Genomic DNA, 27,029 nt, shown 5'->3' with positions numbered 1-27,029 from the left:
TGGAGGCTTACCTGGAAACAGGGTATTGCATGCATCTACTTGGCTAAGAGTCAGTTTGTTTTGTAGCTAGTTATTAATAGTATTGTAGCACCATCATTTTCCTTATGCAATTAAAGTATTACTCATTTTTGTTTTTTTTTTAAATCCACAGGTGCGCCATAAGGCATCACAGAAGGTTTATGCAATGAAGCTTCTTAGTAAATTTGAAATGATAAAAAGATCAGATTCTGCTTTTTTCTGGGAAGAAAGAGATATTATGGCCTTTGCCAACAGTCCCTGGGTGGTTCAGGTAAACATGATAGCTTTTTATTTTAAGGTGCCTATTCAGAAGACTGTTTGTCTTTGTGCTTTGTTCGCATAGTGAAAAGTGTAATTATTTTTTATTAGACCTGATTTAGTGTGCTTGTTTAGTGTTTCATGGTGGAATATCTATATAGACATGGCATTTAAAAACTACTACTTGAAACTATTTCTTTCTTAATTGTTTCATATATAGATTTTTACATGATCAGTCTGTATGCCACTCTGAATTCATCTTGTCATTATTAGATTGATTTGTACATACTGAGGTTAGTTAGACCCCAGGTGACATTCTCAGCCTATCTTAAATGGGAGGAAAGTTTTCTATAGTAAGCATCTTGAAAATTCTACAGTCCTTTATATATTTTTCTGTAATGTGTGATGTTAGTGTTCCTAATTCTGCCTCATAATATTGCTTCTTTTTCTATTATATACACCACCAGCTTTGCTTCTTTACATGGTATTTAACTCCAATATCCAAATCTACAGAGGTTTTTGAGCAAGGAAGATGAGTAAGATTAAACCACGTACCAGTGTGTGCTCTAAAGTACTTAAATGCGCTGGAGTTTCATACCTTGTTTGGAAGAGGCAGTGTGGAGATAAGCTCACAGAGATAACTTTGCCATTTAAAAGGTCATTAGTTCTGCTTTTAAAAAGTGATGTTGAGGGGAACTGTAGAGATGACTCATCAGCTAAGAGCCAACCTGCTTTTCCAGAGGACCCAGATTTGACCAGCCTCTACATAGCAGCTCTTCTGACTGTCACTCCAGTTCCAGGAGATCCAACACCCTTTTTTGGACTCCACAGATAATAGGCACTTACATACATGTAGGCAAAACACCCAAATATATATGAAGTAAAGTTAAAAATTAGATTGAGCCTTAAATCTCTTTTTGTTTTTATTTGGATAATCATAGCCATTGTTTAGAAATTCTGACGTGGACAATTTACACTATTATATTTTGTGTATGTGTATGTAAGTATGGGCCTTGATAATTTGCTTGAATAAAGAATAATAGAGCCGGGTGGTGGTGGCACACGCCTGTAATCCAGCACTCTGGGAGGCAGAGGCAGAGGCAGGCGGATTTCTGAGTTCGAGGCCAGCCTGGTCTACAGAGTGCGCTCCAGGACAGCCAGGGCTACACAGAGAAACCCTGTCTCGAAAAAACCAAATCCAAAAAAACAAACAAAAAAAGAATAATAGTGATGCTGATGTGGTGGATATAGCTGTAATCACAGCACAAGGGGATGCTTTCCAAGTTTTGAGTTCTATCCAGTCTACATAAGGAAATTTGTTTCAAAAAGGAGGGAAAAGAGAACAGCACTGACATGTCCCAGTTTTAGCTTTAAATCTCATTCACTTTTTTTTTTTTTTTTTTTTTTTTTTTTTTGGTTCTTTGGATTTGGTTTTTTCGAGACAGGGTTTCTCTGTGTAGCCCTGGCTGTCCTGGAACTCACTCTGTAGACCAGCCTGGCCTCGAACTCAGAAATCCGCCTGCCTCTGCCTCCCAGAGTGCTGGGTGTGCCACCACTACCCGGCTCACTTTTTTTTTTTTTTAAAGTCAACCATTCCACTATTTCATATATTGTTATCTTTTGATCTTTCATTCTGCTGAATAGATTTTCTACTAAGAAAGAATGGATCTCTTGATTATTTAAATAGTGTCTGGTTGCCACCATTTCTATTTGCTTGTTTCCAAGGAGGGGCTGAAGGGGCCTCTGTTGTTTGGTGGGATATAGAGATACCTTTTCTTGGGAGTTGTGGTTAATCTGTCTTTCTGGGGCAACTTATTGTAGCCTGACAATGCTGCTTGCTGCTTAACATGAATAAGAGGATAAAGGAGAGAAAAGAGGATTTAGTTTTCCAAGTGGGGCTACTGATTATTCTTTTTTTTTCTTTTTTTTTTTTAAACTGAAATGGGACTTATTTCTTCTGTCTTTTGAATTGGCATCTGTTAGATGTTTCTAAGCTCCTATTTCCAGCTCTCTTCTGTGTAAGGTATGAGCAATACTTTATTTAGTTTTCTGAGAGATACTGTCTCCTTTGTTCCAATTATACCTTTAAAATTTTTTTATTTAGTTTCCTACATTGTGTTTTCTGTGAAAGGAAAACATTTATTTATGCACATTTTATTGTATGTCTGGAAAAGTAACTATGTAAAATTGTTCTGTTATTTTCTCATTAAATGGGCTTGATCCAGAAGTAAAGGATTTCATAAATTTTAACTCTGTTTTAGTGTAAAGTAGTCTGTTTTTTCACTAGTAATAATACTTTGGGGGTTTCATTTTGTTGATGGCTTTGTTTTTAGTATAATTTTGTTCTTCTTCCTTTTCCAGCTCTTTTGTGCCTTTCAAGATGACAAGTACCTGTACATGGTGATGGAGTACATGCCAGGGGGAGACCTTGTTAACCTGATGAGTAATTATGACGTGCCTGAAAAATGGGCCAAGTTTTATACTGCTGAAGTAGTGCTCGCACTGGATGCAATACACTCTATGGGCTTAATCCACAGAGACGTGAAGCCCGATAACATGCTGTTGGATAAACATGGACATCTAAAATTAGCAGATTTTGGCACATGTATGAAAATGGATGAAGTAAGTAAGCCAAAAATAAAAAAATGCTGTTTTGTAAGCGTTTATCCATATTCATTGTGTTTGTGCATCTGCGAGTGCGAGAGCATGCACATGCCATGGTGGACATGTGGAGGTCAGACTACAGCTCTGTGGAGTCAGTTGTCTTCTGCTGCTACACATGGGTTCTGGAGATATGCTCAGGTCACCGGGCTTGTGCCACAAGCACCTTTACCTGCTGAGCCTTCTTGTTAGTCCTAGTTTTTTGGTGTATGTGTGTGTGTGTGTGTTTTAAGAAACAAATACAAATCAGGACTTTGCAGTTTTGAGTAAAAATAAATTTTGGTTTGACAGTGGCATAACAGCTCCAAGACAAAATTATTTGAATATTTCCTTTACTATTCATTCATCTAGGTATAAAATGCTTCTATTAGTGGCTTGATGAATGAACATCAGTGCTCAGTTCATTTATCTTCTTGACAAACATCTGTTACCAATCAAAACTAGTTAGTGATGGTCTAGGTGTATAGAATTGGGCTACAAAATTTCAGTTCAAGGTCAGAAGTACTTCTGCCACCATTATTATTTCTGTGACTTTTTTCTCCTTTTGAGAAAGGAGGTGATACAAAATGAAGAAAGAGGTCAATCACTGCTTCACACCTAACTCTCTTGTATCAGAGTTGGTTCAATAATAGTAACTTCACACATAACCACGATACTGGTTTGTTTTGATCATGTAATTTTACATTTTGTCCTTTCTTGTCTGTACCATTAATTCCTGATGGGGCATGGTCGTCTAGAAGATGGCTTGTTAAATAGTAAGTAATCTGTGTCTCTAGGTGACTGAATTTCACCTTTGGTATAGTTTTATAACCTTCTAGAATCAGGCCATCTCACTGGCCCCATTACTTCAGTTTTAATACTGATGTTTCTTCTTGTGTTTATTTCTGAAAAATTATGTTTTCCTCAAAATTGTAATAATTGCTGTATTCTATATTTTCAGTCTTGATCAGTATATTATATAGCTTAACTTCAGCCAGTGGGATGATAGTGGGTAAAGGCACTTGCCACCAGGTCTCTTCTTGGGACTCAAATGGAAAGAGGACAAAACTGAGTTGTATGCTTGTGTGCTCCTCATTCATCAGTCAGTCAATAAATAAAAGAGATTAAAAAAAAAAAAACACTTTGAACTCATAATAAAAAGAATCAGTACCCAAGGGAATAATAACTGAGGGAATCCAGCTTGGCAGGGGCAGATGACAGTGAGTTCCATTTAAATTTTTGTTCTTTACCTTTGTAAGAGGCATTTTGAATTGTTTTTAAGACCAAACCCAAGACTTCTGATTGATCCAATTTTAAGTTTTCAGTAAACTCTCTTGGTCTATATTTTGTCAATGATAAATCTTCAAATATATTTAGAAAACATTTAACTTATTACATTTAATGTAATTTTTGGGTGTATATGTGGTATATGCATGTGTGTGCAGGTACACTTGCCCATGAATGCATGTGCAAAAGCTGGCAGTTGGTGTTATATCTTTCTTCTCTTTCCACCATTTTATTTTCTTTAGATTCTATGTGTGCATGAATACATACATGTGTGCACACCTGCGCACCTCCATGAGGAATCCAGTGGAGGACGTCAGAGGTCTTCTATCACTTGCTACCTTATTAACTTGAGACAGAGTCACTGAGCCACAACTAGCCAGTTATGATGGCTGACCAGTGAGCCCCCAGGACTTGCCCCCTCTCTCCACATCCCCCAATGCTGAGATTACAAGCATATATAACCATGCCTGGCTTTTTTGTGTGAGTGTTAAGGATTTGAAGTCAGGTTCAAATCATATTTTGCTTTGTACTTCGACTTACTGAGCCATTGCCCTAGCCCTCCATCTTTTATTTTTGAAGCCAAGTCTCACTGTACCTGGAGCTCACTTGTTTGTTTCGTGAGACTGGCTGGCCAGGAAATCTCTGGGCTCTGCCTCTCCCCACTACTGCACTGCCCTCCTTGGGGAAGCTTGGCGTTTCAGGCATGAACTGCCACACCTGGGTTTTTAATTGGTTGCTAGGAATTGAAATTCAGGTCCTCACCAAGAACCTTTACCCACCTCCCCAGTCCCCAAAGTAATTTAGAGTAACCTTTTGAATGCCTAGTTACTGTGTTCTCCAGCTGAAACTCATGCAAAGCCTCTTAAAATACCTCATAGCTCTAAAGTTGTTTTGATTTATCATATAATTCTTTCATAATGTGTTATTTAACTCTATGAAGTTTTTTTAGGTTGGCTCCATATCCTTAAGTGTATTGGCTTTCATTTTGATACTACAGAATGTTGAAAACTTGCCTTTTTTTTCCCTTACCCCCAGAGCCGCTCCAAGAAGCTCTGATTGATTAGAAATTGTACTTAGTAGTTACCTGTATGATTGCTATATATGCTCATTGCACCTACTGTATCATGGCTTTCAGGCTCAGTCTATGGATAGAGCTAAGAGGCATAGGTTATTAACACCCAGTATTTAACCACATGTCCCAGTGCTTACATTTGAGTCTCTATAGATGTTATGTCAAGTGTTACTACTCAACACTGGGATATCTGGTTGAAGTCTTAACACTGTAGGGCCCAGTCTAGTCTTTCTCTTTTTGTACTTTCTTTCAATGGCTAAAATAAACAAGCAACCCCCTCTGGTTCATATTAGCTAATTATAGTTTTTAAAAAAAAACCCAAAGTTGTTTAACTCTAGTGTATGTTTAAAATTGTTTCATAATTGCTGTCCTCACTACTGTGATAAATAGATTTGCTAACATTGCTTTTTAGCTTGAAGATGTCCTGATAAAATAGCTAGTTTTTCCAAAGCTCCTTGATTATTTTTTCTTGTCTTTCATTGTGGTTATATTATCCATGAAAAAAGTCCACTTTTTGCAATTTATATGTGGAGCTTCTTCTGGTTTTATGAGGATTTTTCTCTACCTTTTTTCTCTCTACTTGCTTTCAACAGAACTGTGAAGTACAGGGTAGTCGTTGATGAATGGTTAATTATAGGAGCTGAGCATTCCCTTCTTTGTAGTGCTGTGTTTGTCTAGACTTCCTACAACCCTGGGTTCAGTTTCCAACACTGTAAAAAAAAAAAAAAAAAAAAAAAACAAATTGTGTGCCCTGTCTCTTATTACTGTCCTTTGTAATAATCCACAGAAGTATTTTTCTGTTACCAATTCATATTCAAATTATAATGACTTCGGTCCTCAATTTGCTTGTATATTTGGAGAAATAACATTCTGTTCTGCCAAATTAAGGATACATAACTGTTTTTAGCTGGGCGGTGGTGGCGCACGCCTGTAATCCCAGCACTCTGGGAGGCAGAAGCAGGTGGATTTCTGAGTTTGAGGCCAGCCTGGTCTACAGAGTGAGTTCCAGTACAACCAGGGCTGTACAGAGAAACCCTGTCTTGAAAAAACCAAATCCAACAAAAACGACAACAACAAAAAATACTGTTTTTGAAATTAATTTCTCATGTTCAACATACTTCATAGCATTTAAACATTTGTACAAATAATGTCCACAAAACACATTGAGCTTTGTTTTCCCCAAGGAAGTTATATTACATATGACTTTTTGTTGTTGGTTTTGGAGGTAGTGTGTAGTGATGGGGGAATTTAACTAGGGCTTTGCACACTAGGCAGATTCTCTTAGCTTTGAAATATGTCCTTTGCTCTTAAATCTACCTAGCATGTTAGTATTTCTATAGCTTTCTTGTGAGAAATGTGGTGATGCACCATTAGTAGGGAGAGAAAGTGAAGGGCATTTGGAGAGAGTTTCTCAGATAATAAGGGAAACAGTGATTGAGGAAGGCAGCCATCATTGACCTATGACTTACACACACACACACACACACACACACACACACACACACGCAAACATGTACATGTTATACATACATACATACACACACACACACACACACACACACACACACTCTAAGAAGGTACTTTCAGGAAGTATCTTACTACCCAAGAAAACAGAACACAGGTAAAGGTGTTGAATCACTTTGTCAAATATGTTGATGACACAACTACATACTAGAAATATGTAAACCTAATATGCACCAAACCTTTTTGGTCTTTTAGTTTAAATATTTAATACATTTCTCAGTCTGCTCGTGATAAACTATGAACCAGTTCTTAATACTATGCCTAAGCTGAGTGGTGCACTCGTAAGCACTTTTGTTTCTTTCCAAAACAGCAAAGCTGCTTCCCCCCAATGAGTCTTTCCTTTTTCCCATGTATCATTAAGATCTCATTTTATACCCCTTACATTAGAACATATGAAATAAACAACAAAAGTTGCAAGTTTCTGTAGGTTTGGAAGCCCACTGCTTTTCCATTTTTTATGGATGAAAACTCATACCTGGTCTCCCTGATGTAGATGTTTCTATGCATTCAAAGGTGTATATCTGAAGCCATGTCCGCAGTGTTCTTTTGGAAGTAATACGTGGCATTGTCTGATAATAAATCAGTTGTCAGTGTGTATGTTCACCCTCGATGTTTGGCTTTGCTTTTTAATTCTGTTGTTTACCCAGACAGGCATGGTGCATTGCGATACAGCAGTTGGAACTCCTGATTACATATCACCTGAAGTTCTGAAATCACAAGGAGGTGATGGTTACTATGGGCGAGAATGTGATTGGTGGTCTGTAGGTGTTTTCCTTTTTGAGATGTTAGTAGGTAAGTCAATATTTGAATTTGTTTTGTTTTGAAATCCCTTTCCATAACACTTTATAGTTCAGTCAAGAATTGGAGACTGTAAAGATAATGTTATCCATGTTCAAGGAGGGATTTCTGAAAACCTAAACTAGAATCTGATGTAGAACTGGTAAGATGGCTTAAGATACTGATTCTCATACGGTGGGTCTTACCCTTTTTGGGGTGGTGTGTATGGTGTGACTGACCCTTTCGCAGGGGTTGTCTGAGACCATTGGAAAACATATTTACATTATGATTCATAACAGTGGCAAAATTACAGTTATGAAGCAGCAACAACAGTAATTTTATGTTTGGGGGTCACCACAACATGAGGAACATTAGGAAGGTTGAGAACCACTGGTGTAAGGGGTAAAGGCATATGTGGCACCTGATGATGTGATCTCCCCCACTCCAGTGTGGGTAGAAGCAAACTGAGACCTGAAAATTGTCCTCTGCCCTCCACCTGTGAATGTGACCTGTCTGTGCTTCCACATGCACATACTAGTATGTAAATAAATGGAGTAGAATCTGAGATAAGACTAGTATAGTGACTGAAAAGAAGTCCAACATCAAAAGAAAATAGTATGCTGTATGTTGGTAGGAAGTGTTTCTCCAGTAGCTCTTTTTCTTATTTTTCATAAGTATTTTCATATAACTAATGTTGCCCTCAGATTCAAAATCCCCTTCCTCAGCCTCTTGTTAGCTAGGATTGCATTGATAGGTGTCACTACTCATCACTGGATCTTTTATTAAGGCAGTATTAAAGTAAGAACAAATTCACAGGGTTTGTAGGCCTTCACTAATCTTTTAATCTGCTCTCCTGGAGCTAAGCTGGAATTCTAGGCAACTGTGAGCCCCATGGCCTGGGTGCTGGGAAAAGCAGCAAATAAATGCTCTTAACTGCCGAGCCATTGCTCCAGCCCCAATAGTTTGTTTATTTTGTCTGCATGTGTCAAAAATATCTATGCTGGAGACTGAATTTTGACCCTTTGTAAGAGGACTGCATGCTCAACTACTAAACCATGTCGATGGAACCTAAGATTTCCTAATAATATTTATTGTAGCTATTTTGAATGGTTGAGTAAATATTTAAATAAATTTTAGTATTCCAGTAGTTAGGGAGAGAACACTATTCTTCGGTTCATGTAATCTTATTATATTATTGATTTGCAAACTATATTTTACTTACTGTTGTATGTGTTTTAGGTTTTTTTGTTTGTTTGTTAAGAAACAGGATCTCAGCTGAGCGGTGGTGGCGCACACCTTTAATCCCAGTACTTGGGAGGCAGAGGCAGGTGGATTTCTGAGTTTGAGGCCAGCCTGGTCTACAGTGAGTTCCAGGACAGCCAGGGCTACACAGAGAAACTCTGTCTCGAAAAAACCAAAAAAGAAAAAAACAGGGTCTCTCTATGAAGCCTTGACTGGCCTGAACTTTTAACACATAAACAAATACATATTCCTCCTTCCTCCTCCTTTCTTTTTTCTTTTTGGTATTTCTTCTTTCTTCTTTTGAGACAAAGTCTTATTATGTAGACCAGGCTGGCTTAGAATTCATAAAAGATCTACCTGCCTCTGGCTCTGGAGCCCTGGAATTAAAGGTGTTGACCGTCTCAGTGAGATGAATCAGAGAGAGAGACAGAGACAGACAGACAGACAGACAGCCCGCCCGCCCTGGCTGTCCAGGAACTCACTGTGTAGACCAGGTTGGCCTCAAACAGAGAATCTGTCTACCTCTACCTCCTGAGTGTTATGGCTAAAGGTATAGGCCACTGCTCCTGACCCTAAGATATAATATTACTATTAGAGAAAACTCTGAGACAAATTTATTTTTCAAGGGTAGAAAAATCATTGGTGCCTTCTTAACAGACAGGTAATAGTACACACATCTACACAGAGAAACCCTGTCTGGAAAAAAAACCAAAAAAGAAAGAAAAAAAAAAAAGAAAGAAAGAAAATCATTGGTATGGCTACATTTAAGTTATTTGTATGTCTGTTAATTTTAGCTGTTGTTCTTGGTATTTAGATTATTTGATGGATTTAAGCTTAATATATGTAAATGTTATGAAAAGCATTTAACTTGAATTCTTTATTCCATTCATTGCTGTCTTTCTTTATAATTTAGGGGACACTCCATTTTATGCAGATTCACTTGTAGGAACCTACAGCAAAATTATGGATCATAAAAATTCACTATGTTTTCCTGAAGATACAGAAATTTCTAAACATGCGAAGAATCTCATATGTGCCTTCTTAACAGACAGGTAATAGTACACACAAAGCGAAACCTCTTTTAAAATTTGCAAATGTGCAAACATGTTTGTTTTTTGTATATATGAAGTCAAGCCTCTCTTGTTATCCTCATTGCGTTTAATTCTGGTTTAGTCCCTGACTCCTCACCAGTAGGCCTAGTGTTGAATTACCTTATTTCCTAATTATAATCTAATTTCTACCTCAGTCCTTGTGTCTATAAAGATACATATATGATTTAGTAAATGACTACATTTGAAAGCTAAAATTTATGTCACGTTGTACCCTTTTGTGTAATAATCCATAGCATTCTTTTTTTTTTTTAAGATTTATTTATTTTAATGGTGTATATGAGTACACCATTGCTTTCTTCAGACACACCAGAAGAGGGCATCAGATGATCCCCCCCCCCCCCCATTACATATGGTTGTGAGCCACCATGTGGTTGCTGGGAATTGAACTCAGGACCTTTGGGAAGAGCAGTTGGTGCTCTTAACCACTGAGCCATCTCTCCAGCCCCCATAACATTCTTGATTGTATAACTTCTAAGAGGACAGCCGTTTCAACAGATAGATAATTTATAAAATTAAAAACTATTTAAAATTAGGTGTGGTGATATGGTTGTGGTATGGTGAGACAAGAGTCTTACTGTGTAGGCCTGACTGTCCTGGAACAAAAGAATTGTTTAATATGGAAATACTTCCTTCTTTCTCTTAATTTGCATTTGTATATGAATAAATCTTTTCTAGAAATTCTATGATCTTAAAAAAAAATTCAAATGAATGCACAAAGGTGTGAAAGCTGCCTTAGAGTGAGGAAGCTCTTTGATCATCATCATCATCATCATCATCGTCATCACTTTATTTTTTTGGCTTCTCTAATCATTTGTTGAAAAGAATTGTAAATTTTGGTAGTTATATATGGTTGATGAACAACAAATGTTGGTAAAATCAAAAATAACCAAAATGTTTGCTGAGGTTACTGGGAATTTCATTAAAACAGGGGTACAAGCTGGGAATTTACTAGAGACATACTAGATGATTTCTATTTCCATCTAGTTTTCAGGAATGCTCATGATGGTTAAAGAATGAAGTTCTCAGTCTTTTTCCTTTTATTCAGAGAGAAGACTTTTAAGATTGATTTATTTAATGTATATGAGTATACTGTAGCTATCTATCTTCAGATGCACCAAAAGAGGGCATTGCCTCCTGTAATTTGTAAGCCACCATGTGGTTGCTAGGAATTGAACTCAGGACCTGGAAGAGCAGTCGGTGCTCTTTATAGTTGGGCCATCTCTCCAGCTCCAGAATGATAATTTTAATATAAATGGAGAAAGAGATTCTAGTAGTAAATATGGATAGTTTAAACTTCATATATGTGTTCGTTTTTTAAATTAAGATTTGTTTATTTGTTTATTTATTATATACACAATATGCCTGCATATATGTCTGCATGTGAGAAAAAGACACCAGACCCCATAACAGATGGTTGTGACCCACCATGTGGTTGCTGTGGTTGTTGGGAATTGAACTCAGGACCTCTGGACAAGCAGTCAGTGCTCTTACTCTATGAACCATCTCTCTAGCCCATATGGGTTCTTTTTAAGAAGAGGAAAGAAACTTTTAAATGGTGCTTCTATGAGAGCAGTTAGAGTAATTTTTTCCCCCAAAGTTCTCATGCTCCTAGGTCAAAGGATAATACAATTTGGCACGTGCAGATGGAGTTTTTTTTTACCTAGAAGCTTTATGTACTTTTGATTGATAGAATGCTAATGGGAGTAGAGTTTGTTTCCCACATAGTTTACTGTGCACCACCCATCATTATGCCTTTTTAATCTGTCCAAAGATCAGACACTTCAAATGTGATGTAGCTTATTTTTGAGAAATATTTAAGCTGAAACTTTTAGTGAAAATATTTAAATTTACAATCCTTGCTTAGGTGAAAATATTAAAATTAATATTCTTATATTTTACAATATAATCTTTAACTGCATTATTTAGGGAGGTGCGACTTGGAAGAAATGGGGTAGAAGAAATCAAACAGCATCCTTTTTTTAAGAATGATCAGTGGAATTGGGATAACATAAGAGAGAGTAAGTCGATCTAAGTGTTCCATTTCATCACATTTTGGATCTTATAAATTGATTTCCTCATCTTTAGAAATAGCAGACATGATTGATGGTGTGTGTGATAACTTAGTTTTAAATCTGGAGATTTTTTTTCTTGTGGCAAAATTTGTAAGTTAAGTGATTCTCATTGTTCTAGTAAACTAGTGTGCCTTCTAAAAGCAACATTTCCCAATTCTTTTTGTAATAAACATTTATTTCTCTCTCTCTTTTTTAAAAGATTTATTTATTTATTAAATGGAAGTATAATGTAGCTATTCAGACATTCCAGAAAAGGGTGTCAGATCTCATTACGGTTGTGAGCCACCAGGTGGTTGCTGGGATTTTGAACTCAGGACCTTCAGAAGTGCAGTCAGTGCTCTTAACCGCAGAGCCATCTCTCCAGCCCAAACATTCAGTTCTTATTTGACAGTTTTGTTGATCTTGGTAATAGAATATGATCCTATAACTTGAGTACTTAGGTTGATAAATTAATAGTTATTTGTTGAGACCATACTCTGATAATAATTTGCTTTATGTGTATATGACATCCATTTTAAGAGTAAGAAATATTATTGCTTAAAAAAATGTAGAAAACTGAGATCCCCTACAATATGTGTATGTTATTGCTATGTGTAGTTTTTAGCCCCTAATTTAAAGACTTCCCTTGTTTGATATATTGACCCACATTTAAAGCTCTTCTAATATTGTAATATATTACTTATAAAGTTTTAATTCTGTGACATGTCAAATAGAAGATATGCTGCTAGATTTTTGTATAAAATATGATATCTCATGAAGATTAGTTTATTTTGGCTGTGAGTGAAATCCTATTTTCTTTCCTTGCAGCGGCAGCTCCAGTGGTACCTGAGCTCAGCAGTGACATAGACAGCAGCAACTTTGATGACATTGAGGATGACAAAGGCGATGTAGAGACCTTCCCGATTCCTAAAGCTTTTGTGGGAAATCAGCTGCCTTTTATAGGATTTACCTACTTTAGAGAAAATTTGTATGTGATTTATTTGTTAAATTTTATTGTTAGCATAGCCTAGCTGTCAAGTTTTTCCTAATGGACTGTCTAATCTTTTAATTTTATTTCATCTTTTGATGTTTGAATGTTACATTTTATTCATTTACAAATGATTGAAAGGCACTGTCCTATATTCTTTTGAAGATATGCAGTAAGAACAAATACTTGACTTTGATGGAGTTTATTATCTCATGAAGAATATAAGAGAATCACAGAATTATAAAGAAAGGTAGAATGTGATTTGCCTTTAAACAGATTATCACAGTGGATGTTCTTCTGAGGGATTTTTGACTGGTAAGCAAGGAGAGCCACTGAAAACTGTTAACTATTGGAATCAAATGTCATGAGTGTTTGAGATACTTCCTAGTACACTCACATGTAATGATGAGAGTGACCAGCTGTCCCAATTTCCCCAGGTTTGGGTGTTTCCTGGGATGAGTTAACAAAACCAGGAAAATGTCAGGCAAATGAAGTTGGATTAGTCACCTTCCTTAAATGATAATATTCTAAAACTATTTTTAGTTCTGAATAAAATAAGGGTATTGGACTGGAGGGATGTCTCAGTGGTTAAGAGCCCTGGCTGCTCTTCCGGGGATCCAAGTTTGATATCCAGCACCCACATGACAGCTCGCCACCATCTGTAATTGCAGTTCCAGGAGATCCGAAGCACTCTTCTGGCCTCCATGGACAGCAGGCATACATTGGTACACAGACAAACATTTAGGCAACATTAAACAGTATGTGTTTTTAAAAAAGAATGTCGGGGATAAAGGAAACGTATCCATGTTTATAGATGGTGGGAAGGACAGAACTGAAAGAGAAATTGACAGTAATATCCAAATGATGAGGGGCTAAGAAGAGCTCAGTAGATAAGGGCTTTGCTGCAAGCCTGATGATCCACATGGTGAAAAGAGAGAACCAACTCCTAAAAATTGTCCTCTCATCTCTACATGCATCTCCTGGCATTTGTGTACATGAACACACACAATAGCTTGAGTGTAGAAAATTATTGTTTCATCGGGTGGTGGCTGTACACAGCTTTAATCCCAGCACTCGGAAGGCAGAGGCAGATGAATGTTACTTTGAGGCCAGCCTGGTCTACAGAGCAAGTTCTAGGAAAGCCAGGGCTACACAAAATGTGTCTCGGGAAAATATTGTTAAGTTATTTAAAAGATGATTTATAAATCATGATATCAAACTCATGTTATCTTTGCAAAAGAAGAGATGTTTTTTTCAAAAAAGAAATTATAGAATGTAGTCACTATAGAAACTCAAGTAGATGAAGAGGCCCATGTTGTGACTCTGGTCCTAACATGGGTACGTACGACTGGTACCCTCTGAGAGAGGCAAAGTTGTGACTCCCCAGCAGCAGAATTAGTGCTTCACTTAGAATGCTCAAGGTCTGAAAGTAGCTTGATCAATGTGATTAAATGGATTAATGTATAATTAAAAGACTTTCTCTTTTCATCCTTCCAGGTTACTAAGTGACTCTTCACCTTGTAGAGAAAATGATGCAATACAAACAAGGAAAAGTGAAGTATGTATACATTTTTACTGTGTTATTTACTTTAGTAACATGTTAAAATACTCACACCACTGATTTTTTTTCAATTATTTTTTGTGTACAAGTGTTTTACTTATATTAATGTCTATTCATCAAGTGTATGCAGTGTTGTGTAGGTCAGAAAGGCGGGTTGGAGCCACTGGAATTGTAGTCACAGACAGTTCACCAAGTGGATTTTGGGAACTGAATCTAGATCATCTGTAGACCAGCAAGTGCTCTTAACTGCTGGGCCATGTTTCCAGCCCCGTGTTTACTTGATAGTCATTTATGAATCATGAGTTACCATTCTTTGAGTATAAAATGCTGTGTGCAGCACAACTTTGAAGTAAATGACTTACCCAATATGTGCTTTTAGCTTCATTCGTTAGCAAGAGTGATAGATTTATAACTAGCTGTAATGCCAGTTAGAAGACATTAAGCAATAGGTTGTATAAGTAGGGGAGAGATTAAAAGTCTGAGTTTCTGTTCAGGAATGTACAGAATGAAACAGAACAGTTTATCAAAGCATTAAAAGAATGAAACAGAACAGTTTATCAAAGCATTAACATATTTTGTCACCACAAACAAAGCTAAATCATAATGTAAATATTTCTTCACATTTAATGAAAGGTAGAAAACCCTGTGTATAATTTTGGAATGGCATACATGATATGTCTTTTATAAGTACTTTTATATGTCTTTTATATAAGACTTTTATAAAATATAACAAGCATTGAAATGTTTTCTTTCCTTTCTTTTTTCTGAATAGGAAAGTCAGGAGGTACGTTATCAAATACACCGAAAAGGAGAAAAAGTCATGTTTTAATCTAGTCATAGTCTGCTTCCCATTTGGAGTACTGCACCAACCCAAGAGACTTCCCATCCTTTTCCTACCAAGTACCCTTTTATTATTTTTCTTATGAGTCTTCTGTTTAAAATATGAGTTATGTAATATTTTGTTTTTATTTATCAAGGATATGTAACAGTATGTTCAGAGTATTACAGCAACCGAACAACCAAAGTACTTACCTTGACTAGCTTATTAGCCTGTATTTTCTTTTAAAAAAATTGTCTGGAAGAGGACAAAGATAGTTGACTTTATTTACTTAAATGTGTTTGTGTGAACATGCTTGAGAGTGTCTATGCACACATTTATGGAGGCTGGTGATCAGTATTTTCCTGAGCACTCTCCACTACTCCGCGCCCCTCCCTCACATACCTTTTTTGGGGGGGGGAGGGGCAGGGAGAAAGTGTCTTAGTTGTACCTGGAACTCAAAGATTAAGTCAGATTGGATGACCAGCAAGCCCCAGGGATCTGCCTGTCTCTGCCACATTTTCTACCAAACCCTCAGCACTGGAATTAGAGATACTTGATTTTGTTATTTTTGTTTTGGTTGGTTGGTTGGTTGGTTGGTTGGTTGGTTGGTTGGTTGGTGTTTTATTTTGCTTTGGAAACAACTCACTTTGTAGGCTTGGCTGACCTCGGGCTTACTATCGAGTCCAGGTTGACTTCTACCTGCCTCAACCTCTCTAATGCTAGGATTATCAAAACCTGACTTGATGTGTATTACTTAGTTCCTCATGCTTGTGCAGTAAGTATCTTACTGGCTGAGCCATCTCAATAGCTCTTAGCCTATACTTGTTTGGGGACAATGGAGGAGTTGTTTTAAGATGAATTTAATATTTAAGAAGCATACTCATTAGAACTTTGACTTTGGTGTCATTGCTGCCTTGGCCTGAGAGTATTCATCCTTTGGAATTTCAGTTATTTAAATCTAACACTACTACCATTGTTGATGTTACAGTTGTTATTTTGAGGACTGGAACTCACTATGTAGAGCAGGCTGGCCTTGGATTTCCCAGAGAGATCCTCCTTCCTTTGCCTCTTGAGTGCTTTAATGGCAGGTGACACTATACCTAGAAGACACTATCTTATGTATTTTGTTCTGTTAATGAAACAACACTTGTAAATTCATGCAGGTACACTCATACACTTAAAAGATAATAATAGTAATTTTTTTAGAAAAAGGAATATTTTAAATGATATATTATTTTTTTATTCAATATAAATGATATATTATTATTTAATAGTTTTTTAAATCAATTTAACTTGCTTTAAAACATACCTAATTAAAAACTAAGGAAGAGAATTTGAAATGTAATTAGCTATCATTTACTCAAGATTCACTTAATCCTTCTTTGTAGTAGTGTAGAGAATCACAAAAGAATTTATTCCTGTAAATGTGTTTCTATCTGTATGTGTACTGTGAATAAGAGCGGGAGGCAAGGGAGCTTTCCCTCTGAATCAAAGTCACAGTAAGCAGGTACAGATCCTATGTTCTTACAGAGGGGTCTAGTAAGTGGGAACAGCACAATAGTATCATTGTTTTTTGAAGCTTCTCATCTTTGTGACTAAAACTTACAATTTCTTACTTTTTGACAGATTCAGAAAAAATTATATGCACTAGAAGAACACCTTAGCAGTGAGGTACAAGCCAAGGAGGAGCTGGAACAGAAGTGCAAGTATGCTGTTGGGCACAAGCACATATTAATTATATAAGTGCTTCCTCAATTAATAGACTATGCTTTATTAAAATTAATATTATTTTATTTACTGCTTCTCTCTAAAATTCTTTAGATCAATTAATACTCGCCTAGAGAAAACAGCAAAGGAGCTAGAAGAGGAGGTAAAAATTTTCTATACGTTATTAACATTTTTGTTAGTAAAATCTCTTTGATACCCACTTAGATATTAAGTTCTGAGTATCTTGCAATTCATATTGGTAAAACCTATCTGTGCCATAGATGACCGAAATGGAAATTACTTTAAGGTGACTTCCATTACCTAGGCCTGTTTTATCAGTTTGAGTTAATTTAGTATGTGTAGGTATTTCAAGATTGAAAAAATGTATGATGATATATATGTCTGAAAATGCCATAATGAAACCTTTACTTTGTATATTACCTTAAAAGTTAATTTAGAAAGAAACAACTTGCTTTTGTATGATGATAAAAGTGGCTGCTGTGCTTTAAAAAGAAGTAATTCTTTTCATAAGACATTCGATATTAGTAACATTTTGGTCCATGGGATTAAATAGTGATGGTTTGTTAGTTATAGAAAGTTTCAGAAAGCTTGACTGTAATTATAATAAATTAAATTTGCAAATATGGAGAACATTTTAATTTTCATCAAACAGTGATTGCCTTTTTGGTCTCTTCTCGCATGTGTTTGAGACTACTGACACAGTTTGATTGATTTCTCTGCATATTTTCTTTTGATAATAATGTTAAGTGTTATTTCAGATTACCTTAAGGAAAACTGTGGAATCAACATTAAGACAACTGGAAAGAGAAAAGGCCCTTCTTCAGCATAAAAATGCAGAATATCAGCGGAAAGCTGATCATGAGGCTGACAAGAAACGGAATTTGGAAAATGATGGTTTGTGATATAAATTGTTTAAGAAGAAAAATATTGTATGTCTTATTGAAGCTTGTAGCTAAAATGCTTTGTTTTATAGTTAACAGCTTAAAAGATCAACTTGAAGATCTGAAGAAAAGAAATCAGAGCTCTCAGATATCCACTGAGAAGGTCAATCAGCTACAGAAACAAGTAGGTTGGTCTGTGTGGAATGCTAAGTTTATCACGTCTGTAAGTGTGTGTGCTGCTAAGCCCTTAGCTCTAGTACTTAAGGAGATGATGCCTAGGGAAATACTTCGAGTTTCTTATTTAAGTAGCTTGTAACAAGACAGTAAATTGATGTATTTTAATTATATTATATCGGTGATTATCTGTTTGTTTTTGAATTGGATATCAGCTGGATGAAGCTAATGCGTTGCTGAGAACAGAGTCTGATACTGCAGCACGGTTAAGAAAAACCCAGGCAGAAAGTTCCAAACAGATTCAGCAGCTGGAATCTAACAATAGAGATCTACAAGATAAAAACTGCCTGCTTGAGACTGCCAAGTTAAAACTTGAAAAGGAATTTATCAATCTTCAGTCAGCTCTAGAATCTGAAAGAAGGGACCGGACCCATGGATCAGAGATAATTAATGATTTACAAGGTATAAAAAACATTGATTTGATATTGATAATTTATATTTTCAAATAGCTTTAGATGGCTAATGTATTGCAGTAACCTGAGATTTTTTTGTTTGAAGAGACTGTTGAGCTATTTAAGAGCTAAGAAGTTTAGTTCCTAGTACTTTCACCAGGAGGCCCACAGTTGCCTGTAACTCCACCTTCAGGGATTCCAAGGCCCTCTCCTGGCCTCCTTTGACACTGCATTCACATGCATCAATCCACCCTCTCACACATAGTCACATAATTAAAATAAAAATTATAAAATAAAATTAGAACTTTACAAGTATGTTCATAAAACTTGTGAACAAAAGATGTATTTTCAAATTGTGTCATTTAGCCAGGCAGTGGTGGCACACACCTGTAATCCCAGCACTTGATAGGCAGAGGCAGGCGGGTTTCTGAGTTTGAGGGCAGCCTTGTCTACAGAGTGAGTTCCAGGAGAGCAAGGGCTACACAGAGAAACCCTGCCTACAAAAACAAAAACAAAAACAAAAAGATGTGTCATTTAGATTTAGGTTATCAACTGAGTTCTAGCTAAATTACCTTCAATGTCATATTCTGATAAGTTATAGAACTTGCTCACAAATAACAACTCTTAAAATATAAGATAGATAATTTTTATTTGAATGCATTGTGAGTACATTGTTTTAAATTTTTAGGTAGAATATCTGGATTGGAAGAAGATTTGAAGACTGGCAAAGCCTTACTAGCCAAAGTAGAGCTGGAGAAGAGACAGCTACAGGAGAGGCTCACCGACTTAGAGAAGGTAAACATGGCGTGGACTGTGTGTAAGAAGAAAGCAGTGTGACTTTAGATGAGAGAAGTGACCAGAATCAGAGAGCAATTAAATAACTACTTACTAGGAAGAGTACTTCCATATGTACATGGACTCTGCTGTATTTGGACTTGACTATGTAAACAAGGACTGTAACTAATACCACATAGCAGCCCTTGGAATGCTGGACTACATGAAGGAAGGGATTCAGTGTATATAATGATGATGCTTTTGTAGAGACCCAGCAGACATTAAGACTGTAAGATATTTTATTCCTTGAGAATTTTATACAATGTAGAAAAAAATCAAAGTTTGATTGAGATATCTTAAAAATTAATGTAATACAAAATTAAAATAATTCAGAGGGTTTTTTAATATTGTAGAGCTAGGGAATATTTCTAGTTAATATTTTATTTTCATTTGTTTATTCCTTGATATGAATAGTGTTTTCTGTAGTAGAAATGTCAGGATGCAATGTGTTGTGGCCTTTAATAATATCACAGTCTGATAGGTGGCCGTGGTGACACAAACTTTTGATCCCAGCTGGGGGCTACCTGGTGACAAAAAAGTAATAATAAAGTCCTAGGTAATTTTAATGCATTTTATGCAAACAAAATGCTGTTTGGACACATTATGCCTTTCAGGTGTAGAAAATGAGCCCCTGACATGATTGATAAGAGCGGTGGGCTGGAAAGGAGGCACCCCCAGCTGGAGGATAGCCACTTGAACAAAACCGAGGATAGAGAAGAGCAGTGGTTGGTTTGCTTGTTCAGTCAGGATTTTGGAGTATGGTGTCTTGGTCAGCAAACTAATCCTTTAAGGGTCTGATAATGAATACTCCAGGTTTGTTGGTCATGTGGTCTGTGTTGCAAATGCTGGGGCACATGTAGAAAATGGACTGACTTCTGTTATCCAAAATTTTCAAACTTATAATGTCTTAGGGTAGCCATGTAACTTAGTGGTAGAGTGCTTGCTTAGTATGTTCAAGACTGACTTCAATTTCAGCATCACAGAAAATACCTACTATTTGGGCAGTGGGACATCTTGAGGGGTTTTGATGTTGTTGCTTAATGTCACTAGATTAAAAGCATTACTTTTTGTTTGTTTGAGACAGTGTCTCACTATGTTGGCAAGGTTGGCCTCAAACTTTCAGAGATCTGCCTGCCTTTGCCTCCCAAGTGCTGGCCATTAGCTACTTTTGTAAATTTTGAGAAATAATGCTTTAGGAAGAGAGACCCTATGTGTAAAGAATATCATCATCCTGCAGCAAGAGAGATGGCCCAGTAGTTAAGAGCATTTGTTCTTCTTGCAGGAGACCTAGGTTTGATTTCCAGCAGTCATGAGGTGACTTACAACCACCTTTAACTCCAGTTCCAGGGGATCTGTCACCCTCTTCTGACTTATATGTGTACCAGGCACATATATGGTATACATAGATATACATGTCAGAGCAACACACACACATAGACAGACAGACAGACACACACACACACATGCACATACACACTTAAAATAATTTTAAAAAAACAGTAAAACTAGAGGCAGCTGGGGAAATTTGAGAGGTGACAGGAAGGTGAGAACAGGGATGCAGTGTCAAACTGCATCAGTGGATAGTGTCAGATGCAGATTAGAGAAACAGAGTACTAGAGGCTGAGAAGTAAGTGGTGAGAATAGCACTCTGGTCATTTAACTGAAATTAAACAGGCTCCATTCAGATCTCAAAACAACAGTGTGAATGAGTGGTAGAGTCCATTGGTTACTGTTACAAGAAGCTCAGATGAAGAAGGAAAGAAAATTACTGAACATTTGTAGTGAGACTATTTAAAAGTAATTTTAAAAGGTTTTGAAATGCTCTTAATAGTTTTGGAAATGTCTCATAGGAAAAGAGCAACATGGAAATAGATATGACATATCAACTGAAAGTCATACAGCAGACTTTAGAACAAGAAGAAGCTGAACACAAGACCACAAAAGCACGGCTAGCGGATAAAAATAAGATCTATGAATCCATTGAAGAAGCTAAATCAGAAGCCATGAAAGGTATGCATTGTGAAGGGTTTTCCAGGAACATTTTCCAAGAATCTAGAGTCAGTCTTTGATTTTACAAAATATTTATTTATATTGGCAAGTATTGGGAGCTGAAAGGAAGAAAATTATCTTTTTTAACCTTTGACTCATTACAGTTTCTAAATACCAAATTGTTCTACCATATTTTTAGATTTGAAAGAAAGTAATATTTCAGTGGTATTGGTGGTAAAAGGTATGCAGTGTGACCCTCTCTACTGATTTTTGGGAGATATGTCCTTTGACATATATTTACTGTAGTATGATATGTTACCAGCTGTGTTACAAAATTATTAATAGTTATGTAAGACAGGGACTTACATAGTAACTAGTCCAACTAGACTCAGAAGTAGCTCATTGAGTATTTTAGACTGACATACTAAAAATGCCAGTCAGGTTTCATTAAAGTCATGTCATACTAATAGATTCCAAAGTTAACTTCATATTTGAAATCACAAAAATAATCAGTACTTGAACATTTTATGTCCATGTCTTAAAACACTGGAACAGAACTTTCACTTCTTATCGAGGCATAATATTATGAATCGCTTAGAAGAAAGCCTTTTTAGTCTTTAAGTATAATCAACATTTAGTTTTTTTTATTACAATCAATTTAGTTTAAATCACTAATCCAGGATGATAAGAAATGAAACAAGGCATGAACAGTAGTGTGTGACTTCAATCCAGAACTCAAGAGGCAGATGCAGGTGGGTTTCTGCTGAGGCTATAGAGTAAGATCTGTTCCAGAACAAAACACAAGACAAAACAAAAGAGAAATGAAGCGGGTACTTTATTTAGAAAATGTAGTCTGAAGAGATTAAGCTGGTAAACTATAAATTTCCTTATCTATGCCATAGAAGAGAATTAAATTGTTTTTGAGATGTAATTTGTTTGTAGTAAAGTAGTATAAATAGTTTTGATGTTTGTGTTATACTCGTATAGCTATCACCAAAGCAAGCTGTAGAATATCTACCACCTCAGTAAGTTTCCAGTGCTTTTTATGTTCTCTGTACCAATATTACATGATTTTTTTAAATGAAAATTTTGTTTGTTTTCTTTCTTTTTTCTTTTTAAAGACAGGGTTTCTCTGTATAGCCTTGGTCATCTTGGAAATTTCTCTGTAGATCAGGCTGGCTTTAAACTCAGAGATCTGTCTCTTCCTCCCCACTGCTGGGATATATGATGACTTTCTAATATTTTACACATAAGCACACAACACTTAAATATTAAAGATGTCATTCAAGCCTGGATCTAAAACTTGCTCTTTGTACTACATGTTGTCACCTCAGTAGATTATGAACATGGCTTGAACAAGTAATTTTTGCCAGTATGATCTTGTCTGTGGTTTAAACTTTGCTGATACATTGTTCTCTGTAAAGGGATAATGATGGTAATGTTAGGTTGTGAAATCAAGTGCAATTGTGCATATAAAATAATTAGAAATACTATCTACTTAGTAACATATAGGGAATGATTCATTTATCTGTGTACATTTTTAAAGACCCTTCATTAAGTATTTTCAATTCTGCCCAGGGAGATGGTTTGATGGATAAGAGTTTGCAGTGTATGGATGAGCCTGTGTAAAAGCCAGGCAGGCATGACAGCCACCTTACACCCAGCGCTCAAGAGACAGAGAGAAGAAATCCCTGGGGCAGCTCATTAGCTAGGCAACACAAATTAGTGTGTTCCACGTTTACCCAGAGATCTTGCTTGTTATATAAACTGGAGGGTAAACAAGACAAATATCTGACATCAACTTTAGGCCCCTCCACATACATGTAAAGGCATGTACACTTTAAAAAATAATTTAAGAAAAGCCCTGAAAAATCATGAATTTAATTTTTACCTAATGAAACTTTTTGTAAATGATAGTTGGATGTTAAAGATTGGATGTGAGAGAGCAGAGGGATCCTACTTAGATAGGAACTGAAATACTAATCAGTTAACTAAAACTTAAATTTCATCTGATCACCTTAAGATGAAAAATGCTTTTAAAAGTGTTATTTATTTTTCTGATTGATAAGTTAGGTTTATTGCAGATCATTTAGAAAAATGAAGGGAAGTATAACTGAAAAAAGCAAAGATTACCTACAGTCCTGCTAAGTAACCTAGTAGATTTACTTCATTTTCTTTACCATTTTACTAATTCTTAAAAAACAAAACAACAGCACTGGAGAGATGGCTTGGCTGTTAAGAGCACTGTTCTTCCAGAGGTCCTGAGTTCAATTCCCAGCAACCACTTGGTAGCTCAAAACCTTCTAATATTATCTGATGCCCTCTTCTGGTGTGTATGAAGAGAGTGACAGTATACTCACATATGGGGGGGGGGGTGAGGGAGGGAGCGCAAGCAAGCATTTAGTGCATTCCATATCTGTGGCAGTATTTTTCTTTTTTTCATATTCAGGAGGTTAAATATTGTTACCATCCTAGATGGAAGGAAATTGAGGACAGAGAAGTTAACTTACCTGCTCAAATAATTAGTAAGTGGCAGAGTCAAGATTTGGGCTCAGAAAGTTTGATTCCTGATTCTATTTCCCCAAACATAATTTTCAATACCTGCATAATAATATACAAATATGGAAAGTCATGGACTCTACCTGGAATCTTTTATTGAAAGATGTTAGTGTCTTATAGAAACACAAAGACAGAATTATCTCTTTTCCATTAGAATAGATATAATATGACAAGTAGTATGATACATTTTATACTCTACATATGAAACTCCTATAAAATTTATATATTTAAAGTGATAAAAATGTTCAGTTAGAAACAACAATGTAAGATAGTACCACTTGCTCTTAATTAAAATGCAGTTCCAAGTTATAATTGTATCTACTTTTATTGTAATAGAAATGGAGAAGAAGCTGTTGGAAGAGAGGTCTTTAAAGCAGAAGGTGGAGAACCTACTCCTGGAGGCCGAGAAAAGATGTTCTATATTGGACTGTGACCTCAAACAGTCTCAGCAGAAACTAAATGAGCTGCTGAAGCAGAAAGATGTGCTAAATGAGGATGTAAGTGTATATTACATTAAGTAAAAAATCAGTGAGCCAATAATAAACTTGCTTTATTGGGGAGATCTAATGGTGAATACATTATTGTAATATTCTGTAGAATCTGTAGGCTTTTAATGGATTTGGTGATAGATTAAATCAGTCATAATTAAAATTTTTGTTACTTACACTTTAAAGACTAAATTTTATTTAAAAATATTATCTATATTTTAATGTGAGATGAATAAAAGCATCATTCTTGAGAAAAATAATTTACTTAAATGTCAAGTATACAATTTGCTTTTTTTTAGGTTAGAAATTTGACATTAAAAATAGAGCAGGAAACTCAGAAGCGTTGTCTTATGCAAAATGACCTGAAGATGCAGACCCAGCAAGTTAACACCCTAAAAATGTCAGAAAAGCAAATAAAACAAGAAAATAATCATCTTATGGAAATGAAAATGAACTTGGAAAAGCAAAATGCTGAACTTCGAAAGTAAGTTAATTGATTTAGACAGTTTGATGGAGAGTTTCTGGGTGTGTGTGTGTATGTGTGTGTGTGTGTGTCTGTCTGTCTGTCTGTCTGTCTGTCTGTCTGCTGTCTCTGTATTTGTCTGTATGTGCATTTTATTGATACTTACTTAAAATGAAAGCCAGGTCTGATGATAATTTTTATAATGCTTATACTTGGGAGGGTGAAACAATGAGATTTGAATTCTAGAGCCAGCTTATCTAGCAAGATAAAATAAAACTGAAAATCAAGTACATATTATATTAGCTGTTGGGTTAATGACATGTAGCCTCAAGAAAAGCCTGTGCTCAGTGCTGAAGGAATTAGTTTTCTTTTAGGTGTATTTTTTGTTATTTTGTTGTTGTTACTGTGTATCAAGTCTCACTATGTAGCTGTGGCTTGCCACAACCTCCCAGGAATCCTTTTTCCCTCAGCCTCCAGAGAACAAGGGTCATAGGTGTACATTAGCACACCTGGATTTCAGTTGTTTAGATTCTTGTTTTTGTTTTTGATGCATGGTCTCATGAAATCCTCCAGGCTGTGTTTGAACTCATGGTACTCCTGCCTCAGCTTCCCAGTTGCTGGGATTACAGGCTCTGCCATAAGGCCTGTCTAGGAGAGCTTTAAAAGGGAGTGATAAAGTTAGTAGTAGTGTGAAAGTGACTTGATTTCAGGGACTCTTACTTTGCAAACTGGCTAGGTTAAAATGTATGTAAGTTACTAACAAAGACTTTCTGTGTTCACAGAGAGCGGCAGGATGCAGATGGGCAGATGAAGGAACTGCAAGACCAACTTGAAGCAGAGCAGTATTTCTCAGTAAGGGACTCTGCAGAACTAGGAGAATGGTTGTCTTTTAAATTGAAATAGTTATTTATTTTACTTGATGTGTATTCATACTTTAGGCTTAGGTATGTAAATATACCATGTGTATTCCTGGTGCCCTGCTGGTCAGAAGAGAGGAAGATGGATAGCTTTTGTTTGTTTGTCCTTCCTTGCTTTGGTTTGGGGTTTTTAAAACAGCCTTGCTGTCTGTCCTAGGCTATTTCCAATTTGCAAACTTGCTGCGCCCATATCCTGGGTGCTGGGATTATAGTAGTTTACCACCACACCAGACAGATTTGGATGGGGCCTTACATGACTCATAAAAAGCAGCCAGGAATTGGGGATGTAGCTCACTGGTAAAATATTTTTCATAGGGAGGAGGTTCTGAGTTCAGTACACAGTACCACAAAATATGAAATAAAAAGTACTTAGTAAAAAACTAGATAAGAATCCTTTATCCTACTGGTTTGATTGTATGTGCCTATAGTTGTGACTACAATGCAGGCTAAGGTGGGAAGGCCTAAAACACTGAGTATAGTTTGGACAACAGAAAGGGAGACACTGTTTCAGAACAAGGCATCAGCTATTGTTGCTAGGAAATGATTCTAAGTATATGCTATTACCATCCTGTGAAGCTATGTGAAGCCTTTTGGGAAGAATGTGTTTTGTTTTGTTTTTGAAGTAGTTTATTTTTATTTGTATTGGTGTTTTGCCTGCATATATGTCTGTGTGAGGGTGTTGGATACTAGAGTTACAGACAGTTGTGAGCTGCTGTGTAAGTGCTAGAAATAAATCCCTAGTCCTCTGGAAAAAGTATGTACTCTTAACCACTGAGCTATCTCTTCAGCCAAAATATATGCTTTTGTAATGAGAGGAATAAAATTACCATATTGACTTTGGGTTTTTTGAGACCACTGTAAAAATATGAGATACTTTTTTTCTTCCTTCCCTTTCTTCCCTCCTTTTTTTTTCCCCCTTTGTTTGGAGAGACAGTTTAGGCCTGACTGTCCTAGAATTTGCTCTGTAAGCCAGGCTGGCCTCAAACTCACAGAGATTCACCTGACTTTACCTCCCATTTGTTGGGATTAAAAGGGATGTGCTACCACCTTCCCACAATATTAAGTGTTTTTATATAGTAATTCCATTGATCTGTCAACTGGAAGGTAGGATCAATGTTTTTCATCACTTCTTTTTTTCTACCAACCTATACATTTAACTGGAATTAATGTTGTAATACCCAGTTGAATTATTAG

The 27,029-nt window shown here is 36.3% G+C and overlaps 1 protein-coding gene across 1 annotated transcript in view; it reads left to right on the top strand.

Annotated features, from left to right (window-relative positions):
• The window catches only part of Rock2 (Rho associated coiled-coil containing protein kinase 2), a 103,535-nt gene that overhangs the window by 57,654 nt on the left and 18,852 nt on the right, over nucleotides 1-27,029 (top strand). Inside the window, exons 4-21 of the mRNA XM_052186071.1 lie at nucleotides 152-289; nucleotides 2,638-2,898; nucleotides 7,447-7,591; nucleotides 9,732-9,870; nucleotides 11,857-11,948; nucleotides 12,810-12,969; nucleotides 14,467-14,527; nucleotides 15,303-15,314; nucleotides 16,977-17,056; nucleotides 17,172-17,220; nucleotides 17,837-17,972; nucleotides 18,052-18,143; nucleotides 18,349-18,595; nucleotides 19,274-19,380; nucleotides 21,270-21,429; nucleotides 24,304-24,464; nucleotides 24,755-24,939; nucleotides 25,701-25,770. Of these exons, the coding sequence (XP_052042031.1) occupies nucleotides 152-289; nucleotides 2,638-2,898; nucleotides 7,447-7,591; nucleotides 9,732-9,870; nucleotides 11,857-11,948; nucleotides 12,810-12,969; nucleotides 14,467-14,527; nucleotides 15,303-15,314; nucleotides 16,977-17,056; nucleotides 17,172-17,220; nucleotides 17,837-17,972; nucleotides 18,052-18,143; nucleotides 18,349-18,595; nucleotides 19,274-19,380; nucleotides 21,270-21,429; nucleotides 24,304-24,464; nucleotides 24,755-24,939; nucleotides 25,701-25,770 (2,295 nt within the window). The remainder of the gene's footprint in view (nucleotides 1-151; nucleotides 290-2,637; nucleotides 2,899-7,446; nucleotides 7,592-9,731; nucleotides 9,871-11,856; nucleotides 11,949-12,809; nucleotides 12,970-14,466; nucleotides 14,528-15,302; nucleotides 15,315-16,976; nucleotides 17,057-17,171; nucleotides 17,221-17,836; nucleotides 17,973-18,051; nucleotides 18,144-18,348; nucleotides 18,596-19,273; nucleotides 19,381-21,269; nucleotides 21,430-24,303; nucleotides 24,465-24,754; nucleotides 24,940-25,700; nucleotides 25,771-27,029) is intronic.

This window comes from Apodemus sylvaticus, chromosome 6 (assembly GCF_947179515.1).
Source record: "Apodemus sylvaticus chromosome 6, mApoSyl1.1, whole genome shotgun sequence".
NCBI classification, from domain to species: Eukaryota; Metazoa; Chordata; class Mammalia; order Rodentia; family Muridae; genus Apodemus; species Apodemus sylvaticus.
Note: the sequence above shows the minus strand (reverse complement) of the source record. Positions and strands in the feature narration are given on the sequence as shown.